The sequence below is a fragment of the Siphateles boraxobius genome, unplaced genomic scaffold (genome assembly GCF_051911475.1).
Source record: "Siphateles boraxobius isolate OS27281-9 unplaced genomic scaffold, OSU_SipBor_1 6, whole genome shotgun sequence".
Lineage (NCBI taxonomy): Eukaryota > Metazoa > Chordata > Actinopteri > Cypriniformes > Leuciscidae > Siphateles > Siphateles boraxobius.
This window is the reverse complement of record NW_027509186.1, coordinates 41,024,239-41,051,695: the sequence shown is the minus strand read 5'-3', so window position 1 is coordinate 41,051,695 and position 27,457 is coordinate 41,024,239. Positions and strand designations below refer to the sequence as shown.

Here is a 27,457-nt window from a genome sequence, read left to right as displayed (position 1 = left end):
GAGCATCAAGGCACACATGAGCATGGAAGAGCTGGCTGACTGGCTTTAGCTGTGTGTGTGTGTGTGTGTGTGTGTTTTATAGGTGGTGTGTCTGATGGGAGTGGATCTCTTGCGTCAGCAGCAAAAATGGAAAGATGGTCTTCAGGATCTCAGGACTGGATTTGCCACACTGGAGTCTCAGGTGATCCCGAGTCTTCTGTCACTTCACAGTAAATGCTGCTCCACACAAACTCATCTCTGCATCAGCTCTGAGTTTAGGTCACTTATCGTGCATTTGGGAACACAACATGTGGAATGCACAACAATCCTCCCAAAGTTGCAATGAGAAGTGCTTATAAACCGGCTGTTGTCAACAAAAGAGAAGTTTAAGGGCTTCTTCAAATATTTTACTATTGTCATTTTATAGTTTTATAGTAAACATTATTATTATATATATTTTTTAAATCCTTGATTTATTATTTTAGTGATTTTGTATAATGTTTTTATATAATAAAAAGAATAATAGTAATAATTTCAAAATGTTTAAATTTAAAAAGCAACAGTTTTGCTGTTCTTGTTTGTAGGGTTGCACAAGTTGGCCAAAGATTATGTGATTACATATCATTATATATGAGTTATCAATATATATATATATATATATATATATATATATATATATATATATATATATATATATATATAATATATATATATATATATATATATATTTTTTTTTTGTGGGAATTTACAAAGGGTACAGCAATATCAATAAATGTATACATTCCTTTTTTCTTTTTTACAACTACTAAGGGTGGACAATTAAATACAATTTTAAACAAAATAAAAAAATAAAAATCAATTATTTAAGAAAAATCATATTATTTATTTTCAATCAAATTATTTATGTTCAAATTCATATTTTTTATGTATAATAATTTTATTTTACAGTACAACTGTCTTAATTTTTCTAAAATTAAACCATCAAGCTATAGTCAACTTTTGGCAAACCTTGGCATGATTTTGATCAGAAAACCAGATTTCCCCTTCTACCTTCTAAAGCAGCTTCCTAACTGAAATTGAATCTAATATATGCCTTGTTAGACAGCATTTTAGGCACTATTATGCCACCTATGTATGCATCTCACTGGGTTTTGAACACTCAGTGTTTCTACCATCATCCTTAAACATGTCTGGATGTGTGTGTGTGTGTTCAGGGTTTTCGTACAGGAGACATGAGGGCCTGGCGTCAGCACTGGAACCATCAGCTGTATAAAGCTCTAGAGCATCAGTATCAGGTGGGACTGGAGGCCCTCAACAAGAACCTGCCGGAGATCAACATCGACCTCATCTTCAAGTAAGAGCCCCCTCCTCTTGATGCGTCTTAAAGGACTAGTTCACTCAAAAACACTCAGTTATTTACTCACAGAAACTTGTGTTTCTTCAGGCAGGGGCGGCTGCAGTTCCGTCCTGCGTTCGAAGAGGTCAGGGCCAAATACTACCGCGAGATGAAGCGGTTCATCTGCATCCCGAACCAGTTTAAGGGCGTGAGCGAGACGGGAGAGGAGCCCATATTCACCTGCATGATCGAACGCAACGCCAGCGGCTTCCTGACCATCTTCAGCAAAGCTGAACTCCTCTTCAGTCGACTCACACAACTGCTGGACAAGTTCAAGGTACCGCGTTTCAGACCCTAGCGAGCTGTCAAACTAGGTAACGTCATCGATGCACTAATGAGGCCGTTCCAATTATATGCAGCAAAAACTTGCTTCCTTTTAAGATTTTAGCTGATTTTGACCAAAAACAAAGGCGACATCATATCATTAAACGTAATACTTTTATTCATCAAGGATGCATTAATGCACACAAACAATTTTATTTCAAATAAATGCTGTTCTTTTGAACTTTCTATTTTTCAAAGAATCCTGAAAAAAAATGGGTCACGGTTTTCACATTAGCAGCACAACTCTTTTCAACAATGATAATAATCATAAGAGTTTCTTGAGCATCAAATTATCATATTAGAATGATTTCTGAAGGATCATGTGGCACTGAAGAATGGAGTAATGATGCTAAAAATTCAAAATTCAGAGTATAAGACGCTTCTTTCAATTAATGGAAACCCAAAATTTTGAACGGTACAATATATCCTTCAAAGATAGAGCAATCCCAGAATACATTGCAAAATTCTCTTAAAATTGTAAGTTGAGGGAAACGTCGATTATAAATTAAGTTCTGGACAAATAATTCATGCATGGTGGATTCCAATTATATTAGAATATTAGAACACATAGGGAATTTCAGCACATAAAGGTCATGATCTGAAGTCACTTTTAAAGTGATGTTCTAGAAAACACCGTAAACACCCACCCACACACACTCCCGACCTGATCCCCTGTTTATTAGACATTACCTGCAGCTTAAAGCCGAGTGATATGCTGAATGCATCTATGATGCCCTAAATGCTGCCTAGATCAGTGCACTTGTTTTGTTTTAAAGATATAACAAGTGTTAGCAACTATTCATTGTGTTTTTGCATTTACAAACTTCCATTCTTGAAATGCTGCTTTCAATTGTGGTTTAGACTAAAGAACACTCTGCCAAAGGTTCTTGTGATGCTTTAATACTGTCACGGGGAATCCCAGCCCACTCGCACTCAAACTCACTTCTGATTCCTGCCGCCTACACAGAGGGGAAACGGCCTGAACGCTTCCTCTTTAGCCACATGACTGGGAAACCTCGTACGGTCTGAGATCTGTGTGTCTGCTAACAGCAGATGTCCGTTCATTGAGCAGGTGCTGCTTTAATTCGCTGTATCAAATCATTCACTGACAGTGATCCTTCATCATAGTTTCATTAACTTACACGAGTTGCCTACTGTATGCAAATTTATTTGTGAGCTTGTTCATTGCAAAATCTGAAATGACAGCTCAGCGTTTTGCTCATTTCATCACTTCCTAAGAAAGTGACCCAGTAAAAGCTTTTGCATAAAGGTTCGAGCGGTTTATTTCAGTTTTGCTCGATTGGAGTTTTTTATGTGGCTAAAAACAAAAGTGAAGGTTTGCGATTTTGAGAATTCCTAAATAACACACAATAACCACATAATCTACAATATGAATGAATAGGTTTCTTTAACTTTCTGACCCTTTTGAAAATAAACTCAAATGGTTTTACTTCTGAATCCAGTGCAGTACCAACATTATTTATTGTACAAAATATCAAAATGTCCTTAAAATCAATTAAATGTTTTAATATCACAATGAACTGGTCAAGCAATATGCAAAATATTAACAGAAGATTTAAGTTTCTAAATGTGTCTTTGGAGCAGTGTTGTTATTTTTTAACTAAAACTATTAAAAAATTGTTTTTGTTAATTGAAATTAAGCTGAAATAACATAAAATATTAATATTAGATTAAAAAAACTTAAATGAAAACTAGCAACTTGGCAACTGACTGAAATAAGAGTTTAAGTTGACATACTACACTTACTAAAACTTGAAATGAAATAAAAAAAATTCAAGTTAAGTAGAAATATTAATAAAAAAATTATTAAAATGACATAACTAAAAACACTTTATAATCAAATAATCAAAATATGAATAAGTACTATAATAGTATAGTATCAAATAATACTAAAATAGCACTGCTCCAGAGCCAATAATTCACAGGACAATTAATATTTATCTTTGTTGTGAATCTATATTTAACAGTCTGGGTTGTATTTTTCTTTTGCTTTAGGTCATTTTGTTCATTTGACTAGTTTCCTCAATGCTTCTCATAAATTTGCACCAGAGTTTGTTTGGAATGCATGACCTTTGACATTAATTACTTTTTAAATCTGTTAACTATACATATTTAAATGGTTAGTCACTTTTTCCTTTTTACATTGAGCATTTCCCTGACTAACCGATTTGATTTTTAACGTAGCTCATAACAGAATATTCTGCTAGATAAGTGAAAATTGGTGTAAGAAACTCAAGCATAGGTGAATCTGAATGAATTCATGCATGTGATCTGTAACATCAGCCCTCCTGAGCCCGGATTATTTGATTATGATTTATAAAAGTGTTACCCTGTGTGTTTGTGTTCAGGACTGGGTGGTACTGGGGCAGGTGGATGTAGATGTTCTGGTGGAGAAACACCTTCACAGTGTCCAGGACTGGGAGAGAAACTTCAAAGCTCTTAAAGCCAAAGGAAAAGAGGCCGAGCGGCTGCCCAGGTATCTGCCTGTGTGTGTGTGTGTGTGTGTGATCATACCCTGATCAGCCAAAACATTATGACCATCTGCATAAAACGCTGTTTGTGCTGCCAAAGCATGGACTCTATGAAGGTGTCCTGTGCTCTCCGGCACAAGACGCCAGCAGCAGATCCTTCAAGTCCTGTAAGGTTGCGTTTAAGATCGAACTTGTTACTCCAGCACATCCCACACATGGATTGAGATCTGGGGAATTTGGAGGCCAGAGCAAAACCTTAAACTCTTCATTGTGTTCCTCAAACCATCCCAGATCAATGTGTGCAGAGTGACAGGGTTCATTGTCATGCAGAAAGAGCCACTTACTCCAGGAACACCAGTGTCATGATTGGCTGTACTTGCTCTGCTACAATCCCAGCAAGCGACATCCGTCATTTCACCGTCTAGGTTAACTATAGACCCGATACACTGTAGTCCGGCTATGAGTGACCCACTTCTAGCCAAAATAACCTTGAATTTGGTTGTTTTTGCCAAATAACTTGTCAGATGTATGATATTCCATCATGCAAGCAAAGTAAACAGTGATTACAAGGTGTTTGGTTTCATTTCTTCACTCATTTCATTTCTTTGTTATCTGATTGACGACTAGTCTACTCTTGGGCTATGGTTGCTCTGCAACAAGTAGGTGGCACGTGTCAAATTGACGTTCACATGAATGACTGGGTTTCCCAGCAGAACATCGACCAGAGCACCACACTCCCTCCACCGGCTTGTTGATGTCCCATAATGCATCACTTCCCCAGGTAAACGACGCACGCGTACACGGCCAACTACGTGATGTAAAAGAAAACGCGACTCATCGGACCAGACGACCTTCTGCCAATTCTGACGCTCTCGTGCCCATTGTACACGCTTTCAACAGTTGACAGGGGTCATCACAGACAATCTGATTGGTTGCTAAACACAGCAGAGTGTGGCGCAGTTTGTGTTGTGACACATTCCTTCCATAACCATCATTAAAACTGTGTGACTTGTGCCGCAGTAGACCTTCTGTTGGCTCGGATCAGATGGGATAGTCTTCATTTGTCACCAGTTTGTGTGTGTTCCTCCTCGGACAGTGTTGGTAAATCCTCAGCACTGCTGACCGGAGCGACACACAAGCCTTCAGACCCAGTCGTCTTGCCATAACAGTCTAGGCCTTGTCAAAGTCTCTCAGATCTTTATTCCTGGCCATTTCTCCTGCATCCAACGTGTTGATCGCAAGAACCGATCGTTCACTAACCATCTAATCGACCCAGACCTTAATATGTGGCCTTGTTAGGAGATGATCTTGGCTTCACCATAATGTTTTGACTGATCAGTGTATATGAACTGTGTGTTTGATAAGTAGTGCTGCATTTAACACTGAGTGTGTGTGTGTGTGTGTGTAGCACAGAGAAGGTTGACTGCATAACGGTGAACTGTGAACCTGTCAGAGTAGCCGTGGATGATCTCATCCAGAAGTTATTTGACGCCCTCCTGACGTCCCTGAGGAGATCCATCCAGGGTGAGATCAGATGTTCACATATTCAACACACACTGTTCTCATGGTGTCTTAAAGGGATAGTTCACCCAAAAATTAAAATCATCCCATGATATACTCGCCCTCAAGCCATCCTAGGTGTATATGACTTTCTTCTTCCTCCAATACAATTGGAGTTATATTTAAAAATATCCTGGCTCTTCCCAGCTTTATAATTGCCGAGAATGGAGGATGAGATTTTGAAGGCCAAAAAAGTTCCATCCATTCATGATAAAAGTAATCCATACGACTCCAGGGGTTAATAAAGGCCTTCATTTTTGGGCGAACTATCCCTTTAAAGACATGCAAAGCATGCATCCTCCAAACCAGTGTTGTTATTGTTAACGCAAAATTAAATATAAAGCTAATGTGAAATAAAATATAAATATTAGGTGCAAAACTTAAATCTCACTGAAATAATATTTGAAGTATTTAAATCTCAGCAAGTACACACTATAACAGACAGATCTTTCCAGCGGTGTTTATGAGATCAGATGGTCCAACACTGACCTCTGCTGGTCGTGTTTGCACAGTGTGTGTTCACCTGTATAAAACTAGTGTTCTGTGTGTGTGCAGGTCACATTCAGGTTATTGATTCATTCGTGAGCGGTGCGATGGAGACGTTGTCCTTGCGTCCTGAGAGCATCGATGAGATTGGAGAGGCTGATGCCAAACATAGCCAATTACAGTCCCAGAAACCTGAGGTACATCACCATCAACACCACATTCACTGCTGGATGGAAAATGCTCTTCTTCACGAAAACTCTGATTGTGATTGTGTGTGTGTATGTGTGTGTGTGTGTGTGTGTGTGTGTGTGTGTGTGTGTGTGTGTGTGTGTGTGTGTGTGTGTGTGTGTGTGCAATGGCGTAATGAGCTAACACCGGGCCCTTATCAAGGGTTTATCAAGGATTATCAAGGCGGGACCCCTACTAAAGCACGTGATGACGTAATGTCCACGAGTAGGCTAACATGAATAGGACAGGATCGGATCATAGAGACACAGCATATAAGAGATGAGATGACTGAAAAAATCAGGAGTAGCCTACGCGCACCACAAAAGAGAAAAAACACTGGTGAATGCACACCATAACACATGAAGAAACACTGCTGGTGACGGCGCACCGTAACACATTGTTACTCACTGCTATGATTACACACACACATAGGCCTAGGTCCAAATGCATAAAAAAAGATGCTCACTTACTGAGCTGTATTTTAATAGCTGTATTTTCCGGGTTTCCTCTGTGAGAATACGCATGTTCACTTACAGACCCGGGGATTCCCCGGTCCCAATTCGAAACAAATTACACCAAAATCCATCATTGTTCATTTCACACATGTGTTCAATGATCAGTAAAATATGTTGTTGTCATTTTTTAGTCAAATAAATTTGCGATAAAGTAAAATGCGATCAGACTAAAAGTAGTAAAATTCGATAGGGGCCCCAGCTGTCAATCAATATCTTCCAGTCACGCGGGCCCCTGATTGGTCCAGGCCTGTAAGCAACCGCGTACCCTGCTTACCGATAGTTACGTGTGTGTGATTATGTCTGTGTGAGTGTGTTGTGTGTGAGTGTCTGAGTGACATTATTGTAGCCAAGAACCGGCAGCATGTAAAGCTATTCTGCTGTGCTGATATGTGGTGTTAATGTTGTAATTGTGTGTAAATGCTGTATGATGTTGTGTGCAGATACTGCCTCAGTTCCAGCAGGCGGAGGAGAAGAACAGGCTGTTGCGCTCCGTGGCGGGTGGAGGTCTGGACACCATCAGCTCCCTGAGGGCCAAGTGGGACAAATTTGAGCTCATGATGGAGAGTCATCAGCTCATGATTAAAGAACAAGTACAAACACACACCACATATACAGTACACACTAATACACACACACACACACTGTTTCATACATTTTTCCATACTAATCAATAGAATTTTGCAACCATATTTGTCTTTTTTTATTCAATAAAATGCTGTTTCATATGCGTCTTTAACTACAAGATGTCATGAACCAGTGTTGTTATCATTAACTAAAACTAAAAATTGAAATAAAATAAATTTTAACAGAAATTAAATTAAATAAAAAATAAAATATAACTTATTTTATTTTAGTTAGTTGGTGTGGCAAATTTTTACATTTTCATTTAGTTGAAGTACTCAAATGTCTGAAACTCAAACTGAAATAAAAATTAATGAAAACTACACACAATGAAATAACTAAAGCTTTAACTAAAATTAAAATGAAAACATTACACAATATCAGTAGAATTTTGCAACATTTTTGTCTTTTTTTATTTACAATATTTATACAATAAAATACTGTTTCAGTGTTGTTATTGTTAACTAAAACTAATATAAATGTTAACAGAAAAAATATATATATACAATTCTTTTTGCTTTAACTTTTTTTTACCTTTATTTTATTTCATTTTTTATATTTCCAAGGCAAAATTAAATTTTCATTGATTTGAAGTACTCAAATTACTAAAACTAAATCATTAAAATAAAAAATAAACATTAAAAAAATATAATAAAAACGTATTGAAATATTTAATTGAGTTGAAATTACTAAAACGAAAACTAAAATATAGATTAATAAAAACTAAATAGACATTTTACAAATAATAACAAAACAAACGCACAACAAAATGACTAAAACTTTAAATAAAATGAAAAAAATGGAAAATATTAAAATAAAAGCTAATTCAAAGCATTAATAAATACAACAATAGTATATTAATGATACTAAAAAGAGCAAAAAAGAGTTTTTATCAAGATGAAACCTATGCATTTGTGTCATTCTGAGTCAGTTAGATGACTGAGTTTCTCAGATCAGTTTTTGTGAGGCTGTAAACACACTGTGTTCCTCAGGTGGAGGTGATGAAAGGGAACGTGGAGTCGCGGGTTCAGGTTTACCTGCAGGACCTGCAGAAGTTCAGAGCTCGCTGGGACCAGCTCAAACCCGGGCATGACATCATCGAGTCAGGTGACCACGAGGCTCTGCAGCGCTGCGTCCAGAACATCCGGGACCGACGAGCCGAGTTCGACGAGCTGGAGAACACACGTACAAAACTCACGTGTGTGACTTTACTTCTGCACTCGCAAGCAATTCAATTCAAAAAACACTTTATTTGTCCCCAAGGGGCAATTAACGAGTCACGTAAACAATATACATAAAAACATCATACATTAAATAAATAACACCTGCTACAAGCGGATACCTAAAAAACAAATCCATACCATGTATAAGAATGAATAAATACGTAAATATATATGTGACCCTGGACCAAATTTTTTGAAATTGAGATTTATACATCATCTGAAAGCTGAATAAATAAGCTTTCCATTGATGTGTGGTTTGTTATGATAGGACAATATTGGTTGAGATACAACTATTAGAAAATCTGGAATCTCTGGATGCAAAAAAATCGAAAACATTGAGAAAATCGTCTTTAAAGTTGTGCGTTTATGTTCACGATTTTACTGCGTTCACTCACAAAAATAAATCTTTTATATATTTACGGTAGGAAATGTACAAAATATCTTAATGGAACCTGATCTTTACTTAATATCCTAATGATTTTGGGCATAAAAGAAAAATCGATAATTTTGACCCATACAATGTATTGTTGGCTATTGCCACAAATATACCCGTGCGACTGGTTTTGTGATCCAGGTTCACATATGTGTATAACTGTCTGCAATTAAAAATGAAAACTAAAAGCAGATGAGCGCCTGTGAAATGATCATAGTAAAGGTGTGTGTGTGTCGTAGGGAGGACTGCGAACACTTTCATCTGAGCGCTCCTGACGTGTCTCTGGCTTCCGACACGCTGAGGGATCTGAAGGAGTGTTCGGAGATGTGGGAACTTTACGAGGAGTTTCAGCAGGGACTGGAGGAAAACGCACAGCAGGACTGGATTTCCTTCAGGTCACAATCATAGAAACTTGTCAGAAATTTCTACAAGGACATTCAGAGTCCATGAAACAAACAAACTCAGCAACACAGCATGTTTTATCTGCGTGTGTGTTTTCCCTGCAGGAGTAAGACTCACACGTTCGAGGAGTTTCTGTTCGCGTGGCACGACCGGCTGAGGAAGCTGGAGGAGCAAACCAGCATGTCCGTCAAATTGCAGAAGGAAGTGGACAGATATAAGGTCACATGGGTGGATTATTCTGGTTATTTACTTGCATTCTGTGGAAATTCTGTTGTACATGTAGGATGGGTCATGCTCGGGTCATTTGGAGGGTTTGTTCCTGTATGTCATGGCTAAAATTAGTGATTCTGCTAATTTTGCAAAGCCTGCATTTTCAGCAGTGTGACATATGCTCAACCGTTTTAAAAATACTACTTTTAATAGCTAATTTATCATTTAATTTCTCTCAAAAAAGTAGTTCAAATTCATTCGGATGGTTCATTTCAATGAATGTGTTTCTCAGAGTTTGGTGAAATACATCTTAAGTCAAAAACTGCCGTTTATAAGTATATTTACAATTCAGCTATTAAAGTTCAGATGTTTCTGGATTTATCTAGTGTAACATTATTTAGTTAAAAATGTTTTTTGTTGTTGTAAAAATCACCCTCATTAGCCCTATTTGGACGGTAATAGTTTCTCATGTAAAATAATTTAGCATGGCACTCCAGTGATAAAACTCAAGATATTTGGTAGCTGTAAACTAAATGTCTCTTATTTCTTGCATAATTAACACATTTATATTTAATTTAATAACAGGAAAATAATATACAATTTATTATTTGATATTTTAAGTTAAGCCACACTCTTATTTATATAAGATAAACATTTGATCTTGCTGTTTATTAGACTACTGAAATGATTTGTTGTGCAAGCCATCATTTATATTATTATATTTTATATATGTAGGCTGTGTATTAAATAATAATAATGGCCTCTTTCAAAAGTTTGCTTTTTTTCTTTTTCTTCTTGACAGCTCGCACTCACTAGTGTAGCGGTGATGTAAGATTGTTTGTTTAAACCGTTTCAGTTTTCAGTATTTCAGCAATAAAAGTGTCCATAGTTAAAATGCGTGCACATTACCACAAAGCACAACAGTACGGTGCTTGGCAGTGGACAAAAAGGATTTACAAAACAACTTCTGGATTGATCCCCACAAACTTAGAGATGTGGATTCTGACAGCTGTTAAATTGCCACACAACATTAGTGTTTGTCAAAGAAAATAAAAGTAGGTAATTTAAACATGACATTCTGCAATTAGACAGCAATGAAATCACAGACTAACTCCTGATAATGCTGAAAATACCTTATGTCCCCATGAGAAACAATTACTGTCCGAATAGTTATGTGACTTGTTATGATTCTTGTTTATTTATTGCTATAATAATTGTATATACTTGTAGATGGGCAGACGAAGCTTTACAGCGGTGTGTGTGTGTGTGTGTTTTAGGCCGTAGTTCCCGTGTTAAAGTACGTGCGCGGTGAGCACCTCTCTCAGGAACACTGGCTGGATCTGTTCCGGCTCATCTCTCTGCCCAAAGGGACCACACTCGAGACACTGCAGTTCAGGGACCTGTTACGAGTGGCCCACAACATCATAGACAAAGCCCTGGAGCTCAAGGTACACTCACACACACAAAAACTCACACAAAAAAATTCACACACAAAAAGTCCTCACAAAGTAGGGAATCTCAACTTTTACTATCATTGTGGGATCATTTGGTCCTCACAAGTATAAGAAACACCCACACACACTCGTTCGCACACTCACACACACACACACTTATACTCACTCACAAACACACACTCACGCGCAAACACACACACACACACACACACACACACACACACACACACACACACACACACACACACACACACACACACACACATTTACACACACTTACACACACTCACTCACAAACACACACTCTCACATACACACACACACACGCTCACAAACACACACACGCATTTACCTTTCTGTCAGACTGTAGACGTTTAATCTCTCCTCATCCGAACACTATGTCCTCAGGATCTGAACAGTCGCGCTCAGGCTGAGGTGACGATCCGCGAGGCCCTGCGTGAGCTGGAATTATGGGGTGCCGGCGCGTGTTTCACACTGACGGATTACACAGACAGTCAGAGCCAATCTCTGCGTGTCATCAAGGACTGGAGGGACACGGTTAATCAGGTGGGGGACAGCCGCTGCCTCCTGCAGTCGCTCAAAGACTCGCCCTATTACCTGCGCTTCCAGGACAAAGTGTCTCTGTGGGAAACCCGACTGGCCGACCTCGACGAGTACCTCCAGAACCTCAACACCATTCAGAGGAAGTGGGTCTACCTTGAGCCCATATTTGGCCGTGGGGCATTGCCGCGGGAACAGGCCCGCTTTCAGAGGGTGGACCAGGATTTCAGGTAAGCGGGGAGGGGATGCTGGGACAGGTGTGAGAGAGTGCTGGGCGGTTCATACCGAATGCCAGTGTTTATTTTTGTAATGATATGAATTTTTAATATTCAGCAATACCGGTGTCACTTAAACAACGTTGGGAATGAGGCGCAACACTGCTTTAGAGGGGTCACTTTTCATTGGTGCACTGTGGTGAGGTGAGGGCACAGCTTGTATGTGTTAAAGGGTCATTCCACCGGTGGAGACATGAATATGTATTGAAAGTGGGTCATATATGTAGTAGGATAGTGTCATAAATTTCTAATTTGGGACCTTCTTGGCCGATAAAAGGCAGAAAATGACTTTTTAGTGCTTGTGGATTGTAGACAACAATCCCCATAGTGCATTGCAATGCTCAGCTCCGCAGACCACTCCCACTACAGTAGCTAGTTTAACTGCATGATATTTGTGCAATGAACCTGCCACGTTAGCGTGTTAACAAAATGAAAATAAACTTACTTTACAGAAAGACAACCATTTGACCCTGTAGGCTTTGGCTGACGTTGCCAGTTGAACTTTTGAAGTTTCTCCCGGTGAAATCAAACGCACTGGCACTGATCTGATAGGTCTGTTAGCGCCTTAGGTCCAACCCCGTATGGGCGGGTTTGAAAGGGTGGGAACTAGTGCTCGTAGTCTTCACAGAAATCCCCCCCTTTTACACTTCCTCCTACAATGACGTAAAATGACGATTTTTGCGTCATTGTAGGAGGAAGTGAAAAAGGTAAATAGAGGATTTCTCTCGTCTCAGGGGAAAATGAAAGAGTGTTGCACGACCATTCAATAGTATGACTGGATTTCTAACAATGGAAATCTTAATGCAAATGGGTGGAGTGACCCTTTAAGTAAGTAAGTAATTGATAGCTGTCAAATTATATTACAGTGTTTCCCATACATTGGTTCACAATATCAACACTGCCCGCCACAAATAGATTTTTTTAAAAGGCTTTGATATCGTTGAATAAACGTAAGCACTGCACGTTTTAAAGTCAGAACGTGGCGCGGGTGTTTTTATAGGAATGTATCTTGTATCTATACGATAAAAACACTAGTTTATTAACAAACAATTAAAATGTCTCCTTGCTATATTTGACACATTCATAATGATTACTACTTTTGCCGGTTCTTTATGGCAAGCTTTATACGTCCGCTAACTATAGAATATTTGAAAATCGTGACTCCAGGCCATTTATGGTTGTTGATATTGTTCAATAAAGTTCTTGGTAAAAAAAAAAGAGAAAAGAAAAGAAGAAGCTACTGAGCCTTATATTATTGTTTACAGCGTGCAAGGTTTATGCACATGCGCCAAGTCTTCTCCGTTTTTAGTGTATCTCTGTGGCAGAATTACAGCGCCTCATACTGGTCTGGCATGTATACTACATCGTTTGGAGTCACTTTCAGTGTTTCATGTGTACGCAGATATTTCTTAAGACGATGCCGTGTTTATGGATTTTTTAGGATTGGGAAAGCTCTGGCTTCTTGTGGATGTGGCCTGACTGTCTTTATAAAAGTTTCGATGTTATTTTCATTGAATCTTTCTTGATAAAGCAGCGTTTACGAGCGCTGCGCTGCTTTGTGTAACAGCCGTTACCAGGGAAACCGTTACCATTTGTGGCATCTCTTTGTAAACAGCATCATTCTGTGGGCCTTGCAAACCTGTATTAATACTAGTGTGGATTTTTTTCAACATTATTCATTTATGACAGTAAAATAGGGCATTCTAAGGCAATCTACTGCAGTATTTCCTCTCTCAATCAGTGGAAAATGTGGTTAAGACCCAGTCATGCTAAAAAAAACCAAATGCCATCATATACCGTATGATTTTGAATAATACCGTGATATATATTTTTGGTCATACCGCCCAGCACTAGTGTGAGAGAGACGAGTGTAGAATCACTCACCTGTGTGTGTGTGTGTGTGTGTGTGTGTGTGTGTGTGTAGGACGATCATGTCAGATGTTCAGAGGGACAACAGGGTCACGTCTCTCACGACTCGAGCTGGAATCAGAAACTCTCTCGTCACCATCTTGGACCAGTTACAGCGCTGCCAGAAATCCCTCAATGAATTCCTGGAGGTGAAGCCTATATTCAAATCATATATAAATATAGATGATTTAATAATAATAGTAAAAATGATATTATAATATGAAATAATTTATTTGTCCTGCATTAACAACACCACTTAGTTGCAAGTTCTTGTCTTGATTTGGGACACGTTCTGCTGTTTTTTCCCCATTTATATTAGGGATGCACTGATATGAAAATTGTGGTCGATACTAGGGATGCACCGATCCGATACTCAGCATCGGTATCGGCTCCAATACTGCCATTTTTGCCGGATCGGGTATCGGTCAGACGAGGCCGATCCAAATCCGATATTGTGCGTCTACTATTCTGTGTTATAGTTAACCCACAAAGGACACAAATATTTGCCCCACAAAAGGCACAAAAACATTATAAAGAACCATAAAGTTTTCGTGCACTATCTTATAAGTGTTCTGAAGCCATTATATAGTATAATGTGAGATATGAATTAATATTTAAGTCATTAAATTCAAGATCACGTAAACTTTTTCCCTCTGCTGCGGTTGTCAATCATTCTCCATTCAGCATCAAACAGCGCGTCACGTTCGGGTACGACAGTCAACATGATGAAACTCTCTCCAAGATGATTCAATGTTACTATTATTATACTTCATCTGTAGATAAAGGTCTATGGTTTCGCATAAAACAACTTTATATTGCTGGACTTTATTGCTGTAACTAAATCATGTTACTTTCTACCGGGTGTCTGTTAGATCACAACACTGGAGTCAGAGCACTATAATTGTTCTTCACGCGCACAGTAACTGAAATTTAAAACTGTTAATAGAAAAGGCTGAATAAACTATTGCATAGATAGATACTGTGTAATACACTACGCATCAATATGTATTTCCTTTGTGCTTTGAACTTTTCAATGCGGATTCGACGTGCTGCGCGCTGTGACTCCATGTTGCTTCAAGCGCATCATTCTGCGCTCGGGATGTGCATAATCGCTTTGTGCCGCACTGTGTTGGAGCCTTTCATAATCATAATACTTTTGCGCAATGAAAGATTATTAATAGCCTTTCTTGTTCTGTTCTATCTATCGTATGTTGCTGCCTCATTAAACAGCTGTGCTATACATATAAAACATGTCTCAAATTATATAGCCTAGGCTACTATAAAAAATTATCTTTTTGATTTTTGTTATCTTGTTTTTCATGGATGTATTTTACAACAATATAAAGAGCAATGTGTAACGTTTTACAAGATTTAGTGTTACACTTATTGTCTCTTATTTGTTCCCCACTAAATGTTTTTTTTTCACTAAATGTTCAGATTTTATACAATTATTGTGCACTCGTGATATTTCTAGACTAGATTTTACTGCTGAACTATCCACTAATCTAGTTTATAATAGCATTTTTGTCATATATTATGATCATATATTTTTTGGATTTGTTTTTCTTTATAATGAAGTTGTCTGTATTAAGTAGATGGTGTTTAACACACAAAAGAGTGATTATCAGTTCAACACACAGTTATTGAAATTCTACTTGATTTAAAAAAAAAAAACTGTGCTGGTATCGGATTGGTATCGGTATCGGCCGATACTCAGAATTTTGGGATCGGATCGGATCGGTTTTGAAAAAGCGGTATCGTTGCATCCCTAGTCGATACGGGTAATTGTTTATATTTGAAAGCCAATAACCAATATATTGGCTAATAAATTTTTATATAGTTTTTGAGAGCCTGATTATGAAAACAAAAGTCTCACCATTAAATCCACGTCCCAAGCACACAATTATAATGATGTTCTCATTATAATTTTATGTGCCATTTGCAAGTTGCACTTGACTGTATTTTCCTCTTTGAAGTGATTCCAATCATATTTTAAGGTGAGACACGGCAGGCAAAAACATATTTCACTGGTCAATTTTGAGATTTTTGGCTATTTGTCTTCAATAACATGTCTTCTTTCAGACTTGTGCTGAAAAAAAGTCAAAAATACACATTTAGGTCTTTATTTTACTACACTTTGTCTGTTTGCGTGTGTAGATTTCACATAAATTCATCAAAAGTTGGCGTTCTGAATCATCCTGCTTGCTGTCTGCACCCTGTCATCACACACACCGTTAGAAAGCTCTCTCTCTCTCCTTTGTAATGCTGTCAGATCCAAATATGGTAATTTCCTATCTATCAGCAACCAATCATGAAAGTAAAACGGGCGATTTAACTCGAAATGCGCAATCTCATTTGCTGATGCCAATTTCTGACAACGTGATTCGTTCAGAATCGTCACGTGACGCGCTCTGACATTATATACATGCATCACATATATACTATACTTTACACACTATATATACAAAACAATTACATTACACAACACATATCAGTTTTTGTATAATATAATTACTATATAATACTAAAGAAATCTGTAATTGTGGGATCCTCAAGTTGTTGTGAGTCCCTCAGGCAGATCATATTCACATGTGTGATGGACTGTTGATGTGTGGTTTTGATGTTTTGAAGTGTTGTTTTGGATGTTATGATCAGTGATGGATGAAGCAATGATGAGTTTTGGATGTTAAACAGTGTGATACATTGATTTCACTTGGACCTAAAGCATATTTTGTCTTTAATTCATGGCTTTCAATAGAAATTAGTGGAATTTTGCCATAAAAAGCTTTAAAGGTCGTTTTCTCAAAATGAGTTTTTTCTCACACTCCTAGTGACGATTTCCCACTTCTGTAGCACCTACATACACCAAACTTTACAGTCCTATTCCTAACTATATTGTGAAGGTTTGTCCAGAGGGATTTGTTGATATATCATTCTTGGCCTGATTTATATGACATTTTATGCCTAAAAATAGGGCGGAAATCAATTTTTTAAGGCTATTGGCAGTATTTTCTGATTTACAGGGTAACAAAAGGAGATATTCATAAACCCCTCTGGCAATATCTTTTCATTGAATATATCAACAAAATGCAATAATTATTTTGAACCTTGTTTTTTTTCCATCTTCAAAAAACGTCACTTCAAAATATATGCAAATTAGCGCATATTTAATTATATATAGCCTGATTAGCATATTTAAACATGAAATTACAGAAAACTTGCAATACATTTTTTTCTCCTATTCATGTGAGTAATCAACTGGTAAAGTTTCATGGTGATATCTGTAAGTTAAACTGTTTACCCTATTCACCTGTAGTGTCTCGCCTTAAGCAATTCAAAACCATCGGTTTAACAGTGCGCATCTGAAGAGTCTCAGCTGAGGGAAACAATACATTATTTATCGGCTTTAATATATCATCCTAATTTACATATCAGGCCGATAGCGATAACATTAAAAATGAACATATATCAGCCGATACCGATATGGTGACTCATCCCTAATATAGATCCATCTTTTACTCTTACATATAAATAATATAAAGCAGTGCTATATATATATCTTCTATTATTTGCAGAAGATTTATACCCACTGACATTTTTGTAGATCCATAACAAAAACATGAATAAATGTAAAATAAACCATCAAAATAACAGAAATAAAAATCAGCCACAATATTCTCTCTCTCTCTCTCTCTCTGTGAAAAAAGCAACATTATATATATATATATATATATATATATATATATATATATATATATACACACACACACTTTTTGTAATATCTTTAGTTTATATTAAATGTATCCATTTTTATTGTATACATTAAACATTTTTTCCTTTTTTTTTGACAGAAAAAAAGTCAATATAAAAATATATATTTTATATTAATCTTATATAATATATATAGGATTAATATAAAATATATCTGAAATATATATATATATATATTATATATTTAATATAATATTTAAATATACACATTTAAATATATTCAATATATAAATCTAATAGTATTATTATTAATTTGATATAATTTAGTGAATATTTTAATGAGATTCGACCCCTGTGTGACCAATGCAGGAGAAGCGTTCTGCATTTCCTCGGTTTTACTTCATTGGAGACGACGATCTACTGGAGATTCTCGGACAGGCCACAAACCCTACTGTCATACACACACACCTGAAGAAACTCTTCGCAGGTAACACACACACACACACACCTGTTCACAATTATCACACAAACAGCTGCATATAGAGACATGGATGATTGTGTGTTGAAGGCATCAGCAGTGTGGAGTTTGATCCGAGTTTTCAGAGCATCACAGCCATGAAATCACTGGAGGGAGAGACAGTGGCGCTCCAGAACACCATCAGCATCTCCAACGACGTGGAGGTCAGATCTCTCTCAGGCTTTCCGTGTGGACATTTTATTTGTGATAACACAATGAAACATGCCAATTTGTGTGGACATCATTTTTGGTCAGGCTGTCATGGAAAGAAATTATGAGCACAAGGGAGAGCCAACTAAATACTAATAACTGATTATGTTGTAGTCAGTGTATGATTTTTGTTTCTATGCATTTTTTTGCATAGTAAAATAATACCTGTAGCTGTAGTTTGCCTTTATGTCAAATAATTTTGTCAGATCAATATCTTATCCAAGTTTAGTGTTTTGTTCTTCATTCATATTTAAAAAAAAGTAAAAAAAAAAAAATCCTAATTTTATTAGGATAAATATATAACCTTTAGAAGGTTTAATCAAACGTGCTGGGTCATTAAAACAAATACCCACTCCGGACGTAAATATATATATATATATATATATATATATATATATATATATATGTGTGTGTGTGTGTGTGTGTGTGTGTAGCTTGATTCTTTTATATATAATATTCCTTTAAATTTGTGGATTTGTGTCAGGTTTGACATGTATTTGTTAATATATATATATATATGTATGTATGTATTTAAAATATGTATAGATATTTTATAGTTTATTGTTTTGTATTTAATATTCCTTTATTTTTGTGGGTTGATGCCAGGTTTGGCTGAGCGCTCTCTCCAGAGAAATGAAAAACACTCTGAAACATCATCTGTGTGAGTGTTTGAATGCCGGGAAGAAAGGAAACGTGGACCCCACGCGCTTCCCTTCTCAGGTAACACACACACACAGACACACACATGAGTTTCTGCGTTTGAGCTGAAGTGACTGTGGAGTGACTCTGTTTCCAGATCCTGTGTTTGGCAGAGCAGATCCAGTTCACAGCGGATGTGGAGAACGCCATACGCCAGCAGAACCTCCATCAGCTGGAGCAGGAGCTCAGCGCCAAACTGGACAACTACACCAGTGTAGACACCAACACAGACGACACTGCAGGTGTGTTTAAACCTCACGTTACTCAAATCTCAAGAAAAGTGTTCTCAGAAGAGATTAAAGAAAAATTTTGTCATCATTTACTCTCCCTCAAGTTGTTTCAAACCTGTATGAATTTCTTTCTTCTGCTGAACACGAAGAATGTTGGTCACCAGACAGTTGATCTCATTGACTTCCATTGTAGAATATATATATATATATATATATATGATCCTTATTAATAAATGTATGTCTGACAAAAATCTCTAAATAATAATCATAATAATTGGCTTTATATTAAATAAATAGGCATCTATGGTATGTTCTCATTTCGATGCAGTAAATGTGTGTGTGGGTTTGTTTGAAAGACACTGCTCTGTGTGTCTAATAACTTTAATGTGAACCACGGGGTTTTTTCTCACTGCAGGTGATTCTGCATAAAGCCTCTAACTCTCTGGCTGCATATTTATATCGTTTGCTTATTGTCAGATTAATCAAACGAATAAAGCAATTTGAACATCCATAAAGCTCTTTAGTCCATTTATGAGCTCAGGGGTTTATCCACTGAATGTTCAACGAGACTCTCTATAAATTCAAGTAAATTAAACTTCTGACACTGTTAACAGTTATTATGGCTAATTCTGCTTATAAGTCACTCAGGGAAAACTGCTGATCCAAATGATCCATTACAAACACTTCACGCCTGTTCTTCATATGCCTCTGTTTAATACAAACACATCCCTCCACCTCTGCTCACAATCAAATCTGTATTTCTAATGTCAGTCCCTCCAGAAAAACGCGATTATGCGATCGCATGATTCAATGAATATTCAGCCAAAGTTCGCATATTTATGCAGCGGCTGCATTTTTTCAAATACGCCGTGCTTTCGCCGCATAAATTGCCGATTTCGGCGCAAACTATGCGGGGCTTGCATGATTTCATAATCCCCGCATTTTCGTTGCAAAAAAGTCACATCTTAGCAGAAAGTTGAAAAATGTTGCGTTTACTTCACACTAGAGCAGCCGTTTCCCCCTGCTGCCATGGGAACGTTATGAAGTGACGTAATTACGTGGCGTGAACATCATCGAAAAGCTGTAAAACAGGAAGCATTTTATTTTTTTATATTTTATTTATTCATTTTTACAGAAGTTGTAGCATATTCCTTTTGTAACGCTACAGAACTTGTTTGACTCATCAATGTTTTGTAAGTTTGAGCCGTGCGTTTATTAAGGTCTGAAATAAAACAAGAACTTAAATATTCCCAGCACTTTCTGTGATGTGTTATGCTTGCTTATCATAGGAAGTAATAAGAAATGACTCTTTACATTAAGTTAGTAGCCTAGTGAGAACAGGGTGTTGGGGGAATCACTTTTTTCTCTTTTTTTCATCAAACCGCAGTTTTTGCAAGTTCCCGCAATTTTTGCAAGTTCCCGCAATTTCATCACATAAAATTGCATAAATATCCCGCATATTCAATCGCATTTTTTAAGAAAACGTGCCGCATAATCAAGGATTTTTGCCCGCAACAATCACAAAAAAACTCGTCTTTTTTTGGAAGGACTGAAATGTGGGTGTGTATGTGGGTGTGTGTGTGTTTGAAGACTTCATTATAAACAGTCATTAGCTGTTGATGCAAGTCAGATGCTGAATTTGTGATGGTTTTGTTTCATAGAATCAAGAGTTCTGCAGCTGAAACTGAAGGCTCTGATTCTGGACGTGATCCACAACATCTCAGTTGTTCAGAGTCTGAGAGAAGCTCAGATCCACACCACTGACGACTGGATCTGGAAGAAACAGTTGCGGTTCTACCTGAACGCAGACCAGTGCTGCTCCATACAGATGGTGGACGCAGAGTTCAGCTACACTTATGAGTATCAGGTGAGGGCCAGATGATCAGCACAAAAATGTGACCCTGAGCCTGATTGTGATGCAAATTATTACATTGTTTAAATTAATATCTTTTTCGCTAACTGTGATTTGGTATATGTAATTTTCTGAAATAAATAACTTTATGAGTTTTCTCTGAAAGCAGACTTTAAATTATAATGTGGACTCATGCACTTTCTGTAAAGCTGCTTTGAAATGATGTGTATTGTGAACAGCGCTATACAAATACACATGAATTGAATTGACTGCACACCTGTAGACACATTACTATTGCATTTTTATAAAAGCATCACAAGGGATCCTGGTTCAGTCTCACATGAAGGCTTGAATCTAATCCTCAGGCTGACTCTCTGTCTCTCGCTTTCTTTCAGGGCAATGCTCCTAAACTGGTTCACACACCTCTCACGGATAAGTGCTATCTGACTCTGACACAGGCCATGAATATGGGTTTGGGCGGGAACCCCTACGGCCCCGCGGGAACTGGCAAGACTGAGTCCGTCAAAGCCCTGGGAGGATTGTTTGGTAGACAAGTGCTGGTCTTCAACTGTGATGAGGTACACACGCACGCACACACAAACACACACACAAACGCAGGTACAGATATCCCTTTTCACTTAAATAACTCCTCTGGAAATCATTAGTTGTTAATGAAAAAACATTATACAAAACATTTATTATTTTGAAATGTTATTAAATAACTGTTTTCTTTGTGAATATATTGTAAAATGTAATTTATTCCTGTGATCAAAGCTGAATTTTCAGCATCATTACTCCAGTCTTCAGTGTCACATGATCCTTCATAAATCACTATAATATGATGATTTGCAGCTCAAGAAACATTTCTAATTATTATTATATGATATGCTGCTTCATATTTTTTCAGGATTCAGCATTTTTTTTAAATAGAATCTTTTGTAACATTATAAATGCATTTACTGTCACTTTAGATCAATTTAATGCGTCCTTGATGAATAAAAATATTTTTTATTTTAGATGTAATGTAGGGACATTTTCACAATAAGCCTTTACATTTAACAGCATTTTTCCATTTAGAGGTCGTGTCTTCACAGCACCCATTGACAAAAAGCCAGTACACCTGCTTAATGTTTCTTACTGATTCAGTATTATATTGATGGTATCAAAAGAGACAATGCATTAATCTTCACGTTTCTGTGAATAACAGTGTTGCCAGTACTAGAAAAGTTAATCAGGCAATTTTACAGCAGTTAAAGATGTTTGATGTTTGAAGGTGTGTAAAATCTGTGTGTATCAGGGTATAGATGTGAAGTCCATGGGCCGGATCTTCGTGGGGCTGGTGAAGTGTGGAGCGTGGGGCTGTTTTGATGAGTTCAATCGTCTGGAAGAGGCCGTGCTCTCAGCAGTCTCCATGCAGATACAAGCCATCCAGAACTCACTGAAGAACCACCGGACCTCCTGCCAGCTGCTCAATAAAGAGGTGCGACAGACATTAAACTAGACTAGTTTAACATGGAGAGGTGTGGTTCAGTAATTATTACCAGAGCTTCTCGGTATTCATTACTTCAATGAGCTCAATGTTTCTGCATTCAATTATTACATTGTATAAATTGATACATTTTTTGCTAACTGTGACTTTGTATATTTACATTTCTGAAATACTTAAAGCTGCAAGTACATAACCAGCCAATGTTCAAAACTCTCTGCTTGCCGTAGCTCGATTCAAACCGGTAAGCTTGTAATGTTTTTAACTCCAGTGGTACTGGTGGATTTCCGCGGGGAATTCGAGCATGTGTGCGTCATTACGTCACATCTGAACACATACAGAAGAGTCTCGGCTAGTCGGCTACGAGTGTGAGGATGCTGGAGGTGGAGATTTATAGCCTTTTCTCACAGCACTTGATATAATTAAACTTATTCATTTGATGGCGGATCCAGAGAGGTTCAAACGACAATCACCAGTGACAAGGATAATATCGGAAGGGCATTAAATGTAGTCACACAATGCTGATGTTGTTAACATAAACAATTTGAGAAGAAAGTATAATTTGCACGGTTTGACGTGATATGATAAGCGATCGTTAGATTTAATCACCGTGATTTACTGCAATGCTTTTTTTTGCAATGCAATTCAATGCAAAGTGGATGTTAATTGCTTGTTCAGAGGACATTTTCCGGTGAAAATTCTTATGTTGGTCATACTTCCAAAAAGTATAATCTGTGATTGCGAATGCCAGTGTCCACACCAGCGGTGACTGACAGCCACACAATCTCCTCAACACATAGGATTCATCAATTGCAGATTTCGAACAGAGAGGGCGACAAAGAGGAAAAACTACGGACTGCAGCTTTAACTTAGACAGTTTCCTCTGATAACAGACTCTAAATTATACTGTGGACTCAAGCACTTTCTGTAAAGCTGCTTTGAAATGATGTGTATTGTGAAAAGCGCTATACAAATAAACGTGAATTGAATTTCAGTCTCGTCCGAATGTGCCATCTCAGTAATCAATGTCAGTAAAGATTACAGCGACTTTTACCTTCTGTAAGGTCCGGAAAAATGACCTCAGGTGATACTAATCCCGTGCGAATAGACCCGCTGTCAATATGTGCGTAAATATTCTTTAGTTTAATAGTTTAAAAGTAGTTTTCCACGTTTGGAGGTTTGAAAAAGCATTGTTGCGTTCTAGACGCTGGGACAAATCTGTGGCAAAGCTCAAGTGTTTTACACACACCATTCAGATCAAAAATAAGATCGAAAGCACTTGTTAGAGGCACGAAACGTGTTTTAGCGTTCAGTAAGTGCCTATTACCAACATAATCCATTAATTAAACATAATCCATGTATTCATTAATACATCATTCGACCGGACATAACTGTTTTATATATAGAAATATAGGTTATATGTGTTTGCGCACGTGATATCAGGAAGCAACGTAATACAACGTAAGACTTCTACTGAGATCTCTTATCCCGTGCGAATTGGCCATTATTATTACAGACGTCCTGTGGTAAAATGACATTACTCCATCTACCCTTGTAAAGTGAATCCCATCCGAATAGGGCTATACACGCTTCAGTTCATGACACATACCAACACAAAAGAGCCTGAGAGCGACTGTGTGTGTTTTCAGGTGGAACTGGACCCAAACTCTGGCGTCTTTATTACTCTGAACCCAGCGGGGAAAGGATACGGAGGGCGGCAGAAGTTGCCGGATAATCTGAAGCAGCTTTTCCGACCGGTTGCCATGACGAGTCCTGATAACGAGCTCATCGCTGAGGTCATCCTGTATTCAGAGGGATTTAAGGAAGGAAAGGCACTTGGAAGAAAACTAGTCGCAATATTCAATCTGGCCAGGTAGAAGCAATATAACACTACAGTTCAAAAGTTTGGTGTTGGTAAGATGTATACAGTATATATAAATACCTTTATTGATCAAGGATGCATTAAATTGATCAAAAGTGACAGTAAAGACATTTATAATTCTATCTAATAGATTCTATTTCAAATGAATGCTGTTCTATTCATCAAAAACTCCTGAAAAATAAAATGTATCACGGTTTCCACAAAAATATGAAGCAGCACAACCGTTTTCAACATTAACCATAATCATAAATGTTTCTTGAGTATCAAATCATCATATTAGACTGATTTCTGAAGGATCATGTGACACTGAAGACTGGAGTAATGATGCTGAATAAATTACATTTTGACGTGTTCAAACATAACAATTATTTAAACTTGGAATTATAGTTTCTTATTTTCACTGATCAAATAAATGCAGCTTTCAAAGACATCAAAAAATCTTTTGAACACTAGCGTATAAATAATACATTTTAATATAATAATTTGATATTTATTTATGAATATAATATTTCAATATGTAATCAAATGCGTGTGAATATCTGTGTGTTTGTGTTCAGAGAGCTGCTGACGCCCCAGCAACACTACGACTGGGGTTTACGTGCACTAAAGACGGTCCTGAAAGGCTGTGGGAGTTTACTGCAGTTACAGAGACTGAACAACAACCCCTGTAAGAGACTCTCACTGTATCAATAATCGCATAAGTTGATCAAGGATCGATTCACGTCCATATTCTCCTCATGTCTGTCTGCAGTGAAAGAGAGCTGGTTAGTGGTTCAGGCTTTGAGGTTAAACACAATGTCAAAGTTGACGTTTGCCGATAGCTCTCGGTTTGATGCCCTGGTCAGAGACGTGTTTCCTGGAGTCGACTTTAAAGATGTGGAATATGAGACGCTCAAATCCGCCCTGCTGTCTGTGTATGAAGAGGCACGACTGGAGATCATTCCCAGTCAGGTACCTGCCTATGCACCCTACCTAGGGCTCTATGAAATCGCTTTTATTTTTTTCCCCAAGTACCATTTTTGTTTTAGTTTTTTCTATTTACATTTTTCTAGATTCCATTTTTTTATTCAGTTTACATTTTTTGCATTGCTTTTTTTCCCTCTGTGTAATATTTCTGATTTCCATTTTTATGGTTCAGTTCAATTTTAGTAATAAAGAATTTGTATTTTCTTTCTGTATATTTTGTCTTTGTTATTATTTGATTGTCCTATAATGACTTATTGGAATGTTTTCATTTAGTTTTACAAAAGCAAAAAATCTTTTTAAAATAAATAATAATTGTATTATTTATATAATATATATTATACACAGAAACCCAAAGGCCTTTATGACAACCTAAGTAAACATTTAGTTCAACTTGAAGAAATTACAACAGAAATCCAGAAATATTAAGATGAGGAATAGAAAAAAGAATGTATATATATATATATATATGTGTGTCAATTACTTTGGCAAACATGTTTAATTAATTGAAATAATGAAACATATTCTTTAACCAGAGTTTATTTACTTAATACTTTATATACATACTTTATATACTTTAACCACAATTTATTAGCAGTTAAATTTTTAGAGCCCTTTGAAATTCTAAAATTATTTTTTCTTTTCCCTAATCCCTTTTTTTCCATCTTAATATTTCTGGATTTCTTTCATAATTTCTTCAAGTTGAGCCACACTTTTACTTAGTTGGTTGTAAAGGCATTTGAGTTTCTATGTGTATTTAATGATATTTTTCTCAAATGAAATGTGTAAATGCTGTTGAAGAGTCTCAGAGCGGCTCTGCAGAGGAAGTTCATGTGTTCATGTCCTCATATAGTGAGCGTGCAGATGCCTGAAACAACGCGAGCGTCACGCGTGCTTCAGTGTGTGTAGTAGATCAAACTGCGTCACTCAATCATGCAGACTTCAGATGTAAATTTGCTTCAATATTCACAGACACGAGTTCATATTGCAGTTTGATTCAGTGTACAGCGCTACTGTTGATTTATTCATGCTAACTTTGCCAAAATCGGTGACATTCTGCGTTATACTGTACATTTTTATGACACTTTTCAGTAATTTCATTCACTTTTTTCGCATCATAGAACTCAGTCATGTTGAAGTGTGTGTGTGTATGTTTTCAATGATTCCGTTGACGTTTACCGCATCATACACACACATCATAGAACTCATTCATTTTGAAGTGTGTATGTGTTTGTGCGTTCAATTATTCTGTTCACGTTTTCCGCATCATAAAACTGTCATTTTGAAGAGTGTGTGTGTTCAATGATTCCGTTCAAGTTTTCCGCATCATAGAACTCCGTCATGTTGAAGTGTGTGTTCAATGATTCCGTTCACGTTTTCCGCATCATAGAACTCCGTCATGTTGAGGTGTGTGTGTGTGTGTTTGTAGATAAAGAAGGCTCTGGAGCTGTACGAGCAGCTCCGGCAGAGGATGGGTGTGGTGGTTGTCGGGCCCAGTGGAGCGGGGAAGTCCACTCTGTGGAGGATGCTGCGGGCGGCGCTGGGTAAGATGGGCCGGGTGGTCAAACAGTACACAATGAACCCAAAAGCCATGCCACGCCAGCAGCTCCTGGGACACATCGACATGGACACGCGAGAGTGGTCCGACGGGGTGCTGACGTCCTCCGCACGACAGGTGGTGCGAGAGCCACAGGGTGAGGACTAATACACACACACCAAATACAGTAACACACCAAACAAACACAAAATACACACTTTCAGGGAATGTTATATAGTAGTGCTGGGCAACGATTAATCGTGATTAATCGCATCCAAAATAAAAGTTGTGTACTGTGTATAA

General features: G+C 37.4%; 1 protein-coding gene across 1 annotated transcript in view; it reads left to right on the top strand.

Moving 5' to 3' along the window:
• The window catches only part of dync2h1 (dynein cytoplasmic 2 heavy chain 1), a 115,120-nt gene that overhangs the window by 15,511 nt on the left and 72,152 nt on the right, over positions 1–27,457 (top strand). Inside the window, exons 16-39 of the mRNA XM_077207100.1 lie at positions 83–181; positions 1,194–1,333; positions 1,424–1,652; positions 4,069–4,196; positions 5,600–5,715; positions 6,307–6,434; positions 7,421–7,570; positions 8,594–8,799; positions 9,497–9,652; positions 9,764–9,878; positions 11,147–11,317; positions 11,732–12,114; positions 14,084–14,216; positions 18,148–18,265; positions 18,347–18,459; positions 19,112–19,225; positions 19,302–19,446; positions 21,096–21,301; positions 21,682–21,864; positions 22,584–22,766; positions 24,422–24,645; positions 25,212–25,321; positions 25,406–25,605; positions 27,047–27,311. Of these exons, the coding sequence (XP_077063215.1) occupies positions 83–181; positions 1,194–1,333; positions 1,424–1,652; positions 4,069–4,196; positions 5,600–5,715; positions 6,307–6,434; positions 7,421–7,570; positions 8,594–8,799; positions 9,497–9,652; positions 9,764–9,878; positions 11,147–11,317; positions 11,732–12,114; positions 14,084–14,216; positions 18,148–18,265; positions 18,347–18,459; positions 19,112–19,225; positions 19,302–19,446; positions 21,096–21,301; positions 21,682–21,864; positions 22,584–22,766; positions 24,422–24,645; positions 25,212–25,321; positions 25,406–25,605; positions 27,047–27,311 (4,015 nt within the window). The remainder of the gene's footprint in view (positions 1–82; positions 182–1,193; positions 1,334–1,423; positions 1,653–4,068; positions 4,197–5,599; positions 5,716–6,306; positions 6,435–7,420; positions 7,571–8,593; positions 8,800–9,496; positions 9,653–9,763; positions 9,879–11,146; positions 11,318–11,731; positions 12,115–14,083; positions 14,217–18,147; positions 18,266–18,346; positions 18,460–19,111; positions 19,226–19,301; positions 19,447–21,095; positions 21,302–21,681; positions 21,865–22,583; positions 22,767–24,421; positions 24,646–25,211; positions 25,322–25,405; positions 25,606–27,046; positions 27,312–27,457) is intronic.